Source organism: Eptatretus burgeri, unplaced genomic scaffold, assembly GCF_056783735.1.
Source record: "Eptatretus burgeri isolate ZD-2024b unplaced genomic scaffold, Ebu_testis_v1 Ebu_testis_scaffold_3153, whole genome shotgun sequence".
Classification (NCBI taxonomy): domain Eukaryota; kingdom Metazoa; phylum Chordata; class Myxini; order Myxiniformes; family Myxinidae; genus Eptatretus; species Eptatretus burgeri.
The window spans coordinates 217,954-229,474 of NW_028225101.1; the positions used below are offsets into that span (position 1 = coordinate 217,954).

General features: G+C 48.1%; 1 protein-coding gene across 2 annotated transcripts in view; it reads right to left on the minus strand.

Moving 5' to 3' along the window:
- LOC147006798 (uncharacterized) overlaps window positions 1-11,188 on the minus strand; it is a 33,615-nt gene extending 22,427 nt beyond the window's left edge. The window contains exons 1-5 of one of the 2 annotated variants that reach the window (XM_085867827.1): window positions 10,885-11,188; window positions 9,384-9,512; window positions 5,184-5,322; window positions 1,852-4,039; window positions 1,250-1,389 (exon numbers count right to left, since the gene is read on the minus strand). In XM_085867827.1, coding sequence (XP_085723953.1) covers window positions 1,250-1,389; window positions 1,852-4,039; window positions 5,184-5,322; window positions 9,384-9,494 — 2,578 coding nt within the window. In that variant the 5' untranslated portion in view covers window positions 9,495-9,512; window positions 10,885-11,188. Of the gene's footprint in view, window positions 1-1,249; window positions 1,390-1,851; window positions 4,040-5,183; window positions 5,323-9,383; window positions 9,513-10,884 lie in introns of those variants that run through there. The other variant, XM_085867828.1, reaches the window with a different exon arrangement.
- Between the last annotated feature and the right edge of the window lie 333 nt (window positions 11,189-11,521).

The window sequence follows — 11,521 nt, forward strand, 5'->3', positions numbered from 1 at the left end:
CAAGGGGAATGATCTCGACACGGACACTGAGCAAGGAAGCGGGAATTCAAGCTGGCCACAGTGAAGGGATTAGCAAGGTCACTGGTGAGGAAGACTTTTATATTTACAGTAGTACACGTACACCTGGTACATAAAAGGTGAGGTCCTTAACTGGAGGCTGGTACAAATCATCCAGTCCAATGTGGACGTGCCATTACCTGGCCCCACCTGTGAGCCGCAAGTGTGCGGGGTCCCGTAAGGAGAGGGGCACGTGCCCATCATGTAAATGCCATCAATTCAAACTCAATCGTGTGGTTTTTCTTTCCCACAGGACTCCTTCTTCCTCTTTAACGGCCACAACTATTCCCACCTGGTGAGGTTGGCCGGGGTAAGTTTTGGCCCAAGTCTTTCACGAACCGGAACGCCAGGTTTGACGTTCGAGGAAGGTGAGGGCAGGAATTTCGAATAATAATTAAGAATAATTTCCGACAGGACATCCACCCCTTAATTCGATTACATCTGGGAAAGAGAATGACACAGTGGGCATCAACATCTTCACCAGTGTGCACAGGTGAAGTCCTGTGCACAGGTGAGCTCTGATCTCCGCCTTCCAATCCCCATTTTATTGCTAAATAAAATAAAAATTACACCTGCAAGACCCTTTACAACCTCAAAGACCCCAAAGACCATTCAAGACCCTGTATGACCCCGAAGACCCTTCCAACTCCTGAGACCCCCAAAGCCCCTTAAAGCCCTTTACACCTTCCAGACAGATTAGACAGATTGGACCCTTGACCATTTGGAGCTTTAGACCACTTGGACCTTTTTAGACCCTTTTTACATGCTTGAAAGATTAGATCCGTTTGTCCGTTTCAACACTAACTACAAATGGAACGAACCCTTTCGGGTTTAGACCATCCAGAACCTTTTAAGCACACACCACACATCACACAAACATCTGTAGTCTTCTTGCAAAACACAGACTACTTTTTTCAGCAAGTTATGCGAAAAGTCGACCCATCCAGAGGGTGGGTATTCTGCTATCTAATATCTTACCTGTGGCGGGGAAGGGGTGGAAGTCCGGAGGGAGAGGGATTGGGTTGGAGGAGGCAGGGGAAGGGTGGATTGAGGGAGGACAAGGGGTGGGAGGAGGGAGGGGAAGGGGTGAGGTGCGAGTCCGGAGGGTAGAGGGTGGGGTGGGATGAGGGAGGGGAAGGAGTGCGAGGAGGGGACCCGGCCTTTGCTCGTGTCCATTAAAAAGGAGACTCACCGAAAGGTAAATTTTTGTCTTCCTCATAGTACAGCACCTTCGCTCTGTACCAGTACTCATCCTCCGTGAAGCAGGCCCAAACAAATGATCCCACTGAAGGCAGGAAAAATCTTTCCACTTTCCTCTTGGTGATCTCCAAACTGGAGAACGACACAGTCAAAGCACCGACCTCTCTTAGAAACACGAATCAGGAACATGATGCGACTTTCAAGGCCAACCGACACGGACCATGCCTCTATTATTATGACAGCTCAAGGACGAGCAAATACTACTCAAGTGAGAAGGGATATAGAAAAAAAAACAAAGGTCTTCCCTTGGTGAGAAGTTTTGAGCTTGGTCTTCCTGGTACCACGTGATCACCCAATGAGGCCGCGCAGAGCTGCACAGCCATTAACAGGATAAATAATTGCTCACTTCACGGGACTCTCGATTTCAATAACCCTCCGGGTTCCAAATGATAGTTACAACAATATCATCCACCATCACGAACACCACCTGGCGATGACGCAGCAACGTATGGCTCCAACAATAGGAGGGCCTACACCAGCGCGTGGCAAGAAGTTGGACATCAAAACAATGGAAACACCTCAATGTGCACTCACTTGAAGGTTGACATCATTTGGTGAAGTTCACTGCATGAGAGTGGCTGGAGGTAAAAACATGTCGGACTAACAACGTGTGTCACGGTCGTCTCCATCTCCATTAGGTCCTTCACTGGCAGTGAAGGGATGATCGGACTCGAGAAACTGCAAGGAAAGTGATTATTGAGATCCTCGGTCCTGGTCGGGGATGGAATCCGTGGAGCTTCGCTGTCCTCTTTAACCAAAGGCAAGTCCGGGATTAGTGAGCAGAACTGATTATTGGGTTCCTTGGTCTCAGTCGGGGATGGAATCCGTGGAGCTCCGCTGTCCTCTTTAACCAAAGGCAAGTCCGGGATTAGTGAGCAGAACTGATTGTTGGGTTTCTTGGTCCCAGCCGGGGATGGACTCCATGGAGCTTCGTTGTCCTCTTTAAATGGAGGCAAGTCCGGGATTAGTGAGCAGAACTGATTATTGGGTTCCTTGGTCTCAGTCCGAGATGGACTCCATGGAGCTATGCTGTCCTCTTTAAATGGAGGCAAGTCCAGGATTCGTGAGCAGAACTGATTATTGGGTTTCTTGGTCCCAGCCGGGGATGGACTCCATGGAGCTTCGCTGTCCTCTTTAAATGGAGGCAAGTCCGGGATTAGTGAGCAGAACTGATTATTGGGTTTCTTGGTCCCAGTCGGGGATGGACTCCGTGGAGCTTCGCTGTCCTCTTTAAATGGAGGCAAGTCCGGGATTAGTGAGCAGAACTGATTATTGGGTTTCTTGGTCCCAGTCGGGGATGGACTCCACGGAGCTATGCTGTCCTCTTTAAATGGAGGCAAGTCCGGGATTAGTGAGCAGAACTGATTGTTGGGTTTCTTGGTCCCAGTCGGGGATGGACTCCACGGAGCTATGCTGTCCTCTTTAAATGGAGGAAAGTCCGGGATTAGTGAGCAGAACTGATTATTGGGTTTCTTGGTCTCAGTCGGGGATGGACTCCATGGAGCTTCGCTGTCCTCTTTAAATGGAGGCAAGTCCGGGATTGGTGAGCAGAACTGATTATTGGGTTTCTTGGTCCCAGTCGGGGATGGACTCCATGGAGCTTCGCTGTCCTCTTTCAATGGAGACAAGTCCGGGATTAGTGAGCAGAACTGATTATTGGGTTTCTTGGTCCCAGTCGGGGATGAACTCCGTGGAGCTTCGCTGTCCTCTTTAAATGGAGGCAAGTCCGGGATTAGTGAGCAGAACTGATTATTGGGTTTCTTGGTCCCAGTCGGGGATGGACTCCATGGAGCTTCGCTGTCCTCTATAAATGGAGACAAGTCCGGGATTAGTGAGCAGAACTGATTATTGGGTTTCTTGGTCCCAGTCGGGGATGAACTCCGTGGAGCTTCGCTGTCCTCTTTAAATGGAGGCAAGTCCGGGATTAGTGAGCAGAACTGATTATTGGGTTTCTTGGTCCCAGTCGGGGATGGACTCCACGGAGCTATGCTGTCCTCTTTAAATGGAGGAAAGTCTGGGATTAGTGAGCAGAACTGATCATTGGGTTTCTTGGTCTCAGTCGGGGATGGACTCCATGGAGCTTCGCTGTCCTTTTTAAATGGAGGCAAGTCCGGGATTAGTGAGCAGAACTGATTATTAGTTTTCTTGGTCCCAGTCGGGGATGGACTCCGTGGAGCTTCGCTGTCCTCTTTAAATGGAGGCAAGTCCGGGATTAGTGAGCAGAATTGATTATTGGGTTCCTTGGTCTCAGTCGGGGATGGAATCCGTGGAGCTTCGCTGTCCTCTTTAAATGGAGGCAAGTCCGGGATTCGTGAGCAGAATTGATAATTGGATTCCTTGGTCCCAGTCGGGGATGGACTCCGTGGAGCTTCGCTGTCCTCTTTAAATGGAGACAAGTCCGGGATTGGTGTGCAGAACTGATTATTGGGTTTCTTGGTCCCAGTCGGGAATGGACTCCGTGGAGCTTCACTGTCCTCTTTAAACGGAGGCAAGTCCGGGATTAGTGAGCAGAATTGATTATTGGGTTCCTTGATCTCAGTCGGGGCTGGAATCCGTGGAGCTTCGCTGTCCTCTTTAACAGGAGGCAAGTCCGGGATTAGTGAGCAGCACTTCGGTGACTTTACCTGGCTAATGTTCTCAAGATCCCCCTCTTTTTCTTCTTCTTCTTCTTCTTCTTCTTTTTCTTCTTCTTCTTCTCCTTCATTAGGCAGCGCTGCACAACCTAACGTCAAACAAAGTCAATTAAGATGGTGCAAAAAGAAATAATTTATTCAAACAAATGCAAATGACATGGACTTCCTGTCAATAATTGAATGCAACAAGATCAAAATGTGAAACAAACAAAAAAAACCATTCATGACACACTTGGATGGATTCACAAGGAACGGAGGAGGCCGTTTGGACCATCACGCCTGTGCTTCATCAACCCCAGGTTAATTAAATATTTCGGTTTATCGACTGAAACTCATTGGAAAAGGGGGGGACGGTGCGGGCAGGAGGAACAGGAACACCACCAGGGATATTTATTAATTTTATTTTGGATGAAGAGGGTTGTGGAGTGAGGAATGAAGAAATACCGAGAGCATGACATTCACCTTTCAACAAGACCCTCTCACAGACATCACAATCACTCAGTGCGTACACACGAACCGATCCATACTACCTATCAGTCTGCAAACATCCCTCAAGCCCTCTATCTCCAATTCTTCCAGGTACCTATCTAATTCCACCTTAAACTTATCCACTGTTTCTGCTGCCACAACCTTTCCAGGGAGACCATTCTCTGCATGAACTGCTCTAGGAGTAAAAGACCCCTTACCTTACTACCGTCTTAACTCTCCTCTTCTTTACTCTCAAGCTGTGCCCCCTGGTCCTATCACTGTCAATTTTGCTGAAGAATTCTTCTGCACTTATTCCTTCTATCTATCCTTCATTGCCTCAAACATCTCTGTCATATCCCCTCGTAACCACCTCCTTTCTCATGCATAAACTCCTGTCTCCTTCATCCGCTCCTCATAGCTTCGTCCAACCAGGCCCGGAATCAGGCGAGTCACTAGTAGTTCTTTGCTGACCACAAACCTCCCTTCAGCAGGTGTGTCCTTCTCCAGGTGTGGTGATCAAACCCGGACACAATATTCTAGGCGAGGCTTCACATTTGGAGGACAATTTACACGTCACCGAGGATCCAACGATGTGAACGAGCTTCCTGAATGTAAACAGCCGAGCTCTCCGTGGATCTTGTCTCCATCTCACCCACGATACCTTCTGAGATAAGCTTTGACTTCATTGGAGTTCCACAACTAATCAGTCTTTAAACTTTAACAACTAACTTAAAAAAAAAAAAAAAACACCGAAAATATACTCACAATTCATGAAAAAACTCAAAATGTTCAGAGAAAAGCTCAGAATATGAGAAAACTGCTCCAGTCTTGCTCCGACATGTTTGGAATGTTTATCCGATTTGGGACGGTCTTGATTAAGCACATCATGCACATCGTGTTTCAGCTAAAAGGGGAAAAGATATTCATACAATAATAACAATAATAATAATATAATTTATATATACATATGTACAAATATACATTCAACAAATGCAGGGCACAATTCTGAAAAACGAGCAAATTGTCAAAATCATCCATTTTGGCCAGAGGTCTTGTGGTGGTCAAGAGGGGAGAGCAAGGACAATGGACAGGTCTTCGAGTGGGCTCGAGGGTGCCTCCACCCCATGGTACCTCAACCCATCACCACCGAGCCTTTTCTCCTCCTCATCCGACTCTCTACCCAAGCTATTCTGCAATCCCCCACACTCTTTCAAATAACTCTCCATCCCTCCCCTCCCCCTCCTCCTTCCTTCCCCTCCCCTGCACCCAAAACCTCCTCCCCTCCCTCTTCCTCAACAGTGTGGAACCTCAAACATCCGGGGCCTTCGCTTAAACCTGACAGATCTTTCCATACAAGTTGCAACTGACAAAACAGACATAATCTGCCCATCAGAAACCTTCCTTCTTCAAGACATCTCTGACTTCTAAGTATCTTTCCCTGGTTACTCCCTTCTCCAGAATGACAGACCTGAGCCTCGTCCTGGTGAGGGAGTTGCTCTATTCAACAAAGACTCTATTCTTCACTCTCCATGCACTGCCCTCACTCCCCCACACCCCCAGGAATACCTCTGGCTATGACTTCCCCTCTACTCCCACCTCATGTTTATATGTGTACTGTCCCATCCACCAAACAGTGATGACTCCATTTACACCTCACTATCCAAAAACATGGACCAACTTCTATCTTCTCATCCGAACTCTCTCTTCCTCATATGTGGTGACTTCAATTGTCATCATGCCAGTTGGCTAGGTGTGGGTATCTCTCTCACCTGCGATGGCACTTCAGCAAAAGCTTTCTGCGACTCATTGGGACTGACTCAATCGGTCAACTTCCCGACCCGGATCTCAACCAATGGTCCTCCATCTCTTCTGGATCTGATTTTGACAAATTTCACTGAAAATAACTGCTGTTCTTCCTCCGCTCCTATCGGTTCTTCTGACCACATCCTTGTCAAAGTGGACATCGCTCTGGTTATTATCAGAGAACCACCTGAGCGCCGTCGAGTCTGGCATTTCACTCAAACTGACTGGCAGGGTCTCCAAGCAGCCATCAAACTTCTCGACTGGTCTCCCATCGCTACTTTCTCAAACATCAACTCATCCTGAGAATTCTTTCAAAGAAACTTGCTCTCCGTCATGCACAGACTTATCCCCTCTCCTCTTCAATTGTCCTACCCTTCCTCCCGCCCTTGGTTCACTGAAGCTTGTGGTGAGGCAGTTGTCCTGAAGCAACTTGCCTTCACCTCATGGAAGGCTAACACAATTGAAGGCAATCTCAGTTCCTTCCACAAAGCTCGGAACAAGTGTGTATCTACCCTCAGGAGAGCCAGAAAACAACATATTTCTACTCTCAAGTCTGAACTCTCAAACCTCTCTCCCTCCTCAAAATCCTGGTGGTGTCGAATCAAATCTGTTTCTGGTATTTGTTTCCCCTCTATCCCCTCCCTTACCTCAAATGGCCACACTGGTGACACCGCACGTGAAAAGGCTGAATGTCTAAACTCGGTGTTTGCAGCTAAATCTTGTGTCCAAAACCCACCGCATTCTGTACCCACCTTACCCAGTCGCACCCAACTGTCCCTGGACTATGTGTCCTTTTCTCCTGACAAGGTGGAGAGCTTGCTGTCAAACCTCGACTCAGATTATGCAACCGGTCCAGACGGCATCAGCCCACATGTCCTAAAAACTTGCTCCTCTGCTCTTGCTCACCCTCTCTTTGTTATATTCACCCTCTCATTTGCTCAAGGTCATCTGCCATCTGCTTGGAAATCAGCAAACATCACTGCCCTGCATAAAAAAGGTGCAAAAACAGATCCCTGCAACTGCAGACCAATCAGCCTTCTCCCAATCATCAGCAACGTTATGGAATCCATCATCGCTTCCGACATTAAATCCTTCCTCTTCTCCAATGACCTGATTTATGATCATCAATTTGGTTTCAGACCAGGTCAGTCTTCCCTGGATATTCTGCTTTTGCTCTGCTCTCCCAACAATGGATGGAGGTCCTCAAAACTGGACATGAAACCACAGCCATCCCCCGAGACATATCATAAGCTTTGGATATGGTCTGGCACCGTGTCCTGCTCACCAAACTCTCTTTCTAATGATACCCAAGGACATCTCCACTCATGGCTCGCAGACTTCCTCTCCTGTTGCAGCCAACGTGTGGCTCTAAATGGAATTCTCTCATCCCCTCTTCCTGTCAAGGCTGGAGTTCCTCAAGGCAGCATTCTGGGCCCTGTTCTTTTTCTGGTTTTCTTCAGTAATCTCTCCGACTCTCTGGAAAATCCTCTTTATCTCTTTGCTGATGACTCCACCCTCTGCCGTACCATCTGTCATCCCTCAGATCGGCAAGCAGCAGCTTCTTCGCTCACTGCAGATCCGGATTTAAATCACAAGCTGGTCCAACACGTGGAACATGTCTTTCAATCCAGACAAATCTCACACTCTCACTTTGTCTCTCCGAAAGGGTCATCTGGAACCTCCACCCCCCCCACCGCCCCATCTACTTTCTCAACAATCCTCTGGAAGAAGTCCTTTCATTCAAACTTCTGGGTCTCACGATCTGCCATGATCTTTCCTGGGAAAGCCACATTTCCAACCTGGCCTCCAAAGCCAGTCGCCGACCGGGAATCCTCCATCGTGCAAAGTCCTTCATCGGCCCACCTGAGCTCCTGACCACATACAAAGCTTTCGACCGCAGCCTGATGGAGTGCTGCTCTCCCCTCTGGGCTGGTGCTCCTGCCTCTCACTTTTCTCGGATTCACACTGTGAAAACCAAGGCATTTGGGATCATTGGTATCTCCCATGATGAGGCTGAGTCTTTGTGCCTCTCACTCTCTCACTGCAGGCAGGTCGCTGATCTTTCTGTCTTCTACCGTCTCCCCTCCGGCATTGCCGCCCCTTCTGTCTGTGATCTGTCCCCCTCCCCCACCATATTTCCGCAGGATGCTCAAGGTCCACCAGTAACTCCCTTCAGGTAAAACTACCAAAATCAAGAATCACTGTTCACCTTCACTCTTTCATTCCTCTTTTTTCCCGCCTTTGGGACAAACTCCCACACCCTCTTCAATCCCAGTCCTCCCTCCAGGTCTTCAAAACAGCTGTTCACCACCATCCCCCATCCAAATCCTCGATCTTTTCTACCCCCGTTAATCCACCCCAACCCACCTCCTTCAAATTCCCTGCTTTCCTTCCTGAAAGTCCCTGTGGTGTCCATCTTGTTTACCACCGTGTTCCCCGCACCATCCCTGTCCCTTCCACAGATCTCCTCATGTCTCTGTTCCACACTGTTTTTTCCTTCCCTCTCCCACCCCTCTTGCCTCCTGCCCCCCCCCCTTTGTTGTGTGTTTCTGCGTGTTCGCTCATACGAGCCTCAACGGTGTACACACAAAAAATATAAATAATAATCAGAAACGTTCTTCGAATAGGATGTGTCTGATTGGGATGGCAGCACAGCCTCGGCCCTCGAGGGATGCACACTCCCATAAGAGCTGTCTAGCCTGGGTTCGAATCCCGACACAGCTACAAACTTTCATCCTGGTACTTCGCAGGCAGGGTGATTCATCGATGTGTGTGCCGTCCCTGGAATGGACGTTAAAAAGGGACGTCCCGTCTGCCGCCATCCGTTGGTGGACGTTAAAGATCCGATGACGGTGTCCTTTCCGAAGAGTCGGCGAGCTATCTCCGGCACGCTGAACAAATTACAAATTCCTGTTCTAACCTACAAGGGGGCACCGCATCAGCGGAAAAGCCACGCCCTCAGTCAATGATGCTCGTCGCAGCCTTCTGCTGCGTACAAAACGAGCACACTCGAACACACACTCCAAGCACACTCGAACACATATGGCCAAATGATGACCGCAGGATGTTGCGTCATGTTTCAAGGTTACACGACGTGCTTCCTTGAATATTTAAATAATGAACATCAGTCCGAAGCCTTCGTGCTCCCACAGCGTCACTTACACATTGGAAGATGCTCAACACGGAAAGAGAGAGTTGTTCCTTCATCAATCCGATGTCATCCAGCTTCTGCACCTGTTCCCTTCCCCACTGACTGTGCAGGTAATTCGCCATCACTTCTGAAAAGGGAGACTGGTCACAAAGAACAAATCATTAAATCACACACCGTGTACAACGACCTGATGGCACGGCTTCGATGACAAGGAAAGGGGTCATTCTGTGACTGAAATGACCTTGACCCCATATCTCTGCCACTAAAGAAATTATTACAGGTGCGTTTGGACTTGTCCCGAGCTTCCCCAGGTATGCAATGATACACAAGCAACTGTGGTGGATACACAAGCAACACAACCATCAGGAGTGCCCGCTCGTCCTGTAATTACAAAAAAAAAGTAAAAAAAAAAGACATAGAATGTCATAGCCCCCATTGTTTTAGTAATTTTTGCCGTGTGGAGTTAAAGGGCGAGCCCTCATTGATGTACAACTAAAATGGACGCGTCTACCAGTTGGCAATCTTTGATCAGATCGCAAAATAAAGAGAGGGCCACGTGTACACCGTCATGTACTGCACTTGTGCCAACATTGAACAAAATCGGACCATGCATGTCAGAGAAATGGTTGGGGACACATTTAAGGAACAAAATGGCCGCCAGTCGCCAGTCGGCAAACAAAATGGCCGCCAGTCGGCAAACAAAATGGCCGCCAGTCGCCAGTCAGCAAACAAAATGGCCGCCAGTCGGCAAACAAAATGGCCGCCAGTCGGCAAACAAAATGGCCGTCAGTCGCCAAACAAAATGGCCGCCAGTCGCCAAACAAAATGGCCGCCAGTCGGCAAACAAAATGGCCGCCAGTCGGCAAACAAAATGGCCGCCAGTCGGCAAACAAAATGGCCGCCAGTCGGCAAACAAAATGGCCGCCAGTCGCCAGTCGGCAAACAAAATGGCCGCCAGTCGGCAAACAAAATGGCCGCCAGTCGGCAAACAAAATGGCTGCCAGTCGCCAAACAAAATGGCCGCCATCTTGGATCTGAGCACATGTACACCTTCATGTGTTGTCTTTGCGCCAAATACGAATACAATCAGTCTGTACACGTCCGATATAAGGTTGTGGACGCACGCACGCACACATGGCCACACGAAAACCGAGACCAAATCCATGGATGGGGGAAGATTTGAGGTGGTGGTGGTGAACAGCTGTTTGGAAGACCTGGAGGGAGGAGTGGGATTGAAGAGAGTGTGGGAGTTTGTTCCAGAGGAGGGAATCAAGAGTGAAGATGAGCAGATGAAGATCTGGATTCGGACCTGAACCAAAATCGAACCGGCTTGTTCTTGTCACCGATCCAAGTTTCATCCGAATCCATCCATAACTTTTTGAGATATCGTGCTCACGGACAAACAAGCAAACATGGCTGAATACACAACCTCGGTCCACCCTCGCTGGCAGAGGTAATGAATAAAATCAAGAGAATAAACGAGAAACACGAAACAGGATATGAAGTACTCACTTTCGAGCAGTGCCGAGTGAAGGCCGAACACGTGTTAAACAATGCGCCACTTGTAACCACGTGATGCTCTTGAAGAGGGCGTGGCTAAGCATCTGACGTCACTGGCGGAAATGCACTGAAATACGATCAGACGACATAAAACATTTCCCTGATGATGTGAATTTCGAAAACACCTCTGCTTATACAAATTTAGCGCATCTGCGTCAAACAACAGAGAGGTACATGATATATTCCTTGGGAAGTGCGATCGGAAATATTAAGCCGTGTTCTAATCCATGACGGTATAGTCCGTAGCGGCATCAGGATTATTCTTCACCAATCTCCACACGGTGTTGCGCTGTGCCGCGCGAATCCGTTTGAAAATATCCGAATAATTCACATTATTTTCCTTGGTTTTCATCCCATTTTCATGTTTGATAACAAGTACACCGGAAGTACCGTTGCAGGTATGGACGGGGAAAAAAAAACAATCAGTGAGTGCTGGGTGGTGTTTTGGATAAAAAAAAAAACAAATTTTAATGAAAGTTAAATTTTATTTCATTATTAACAGTCCGGTATAAATGTATATTAATTTTAAATCTATCTATAATTCCAGCAATGTGTGTGTGTGTGTGTGTGTGTGTGTGTGTGTGTGTGT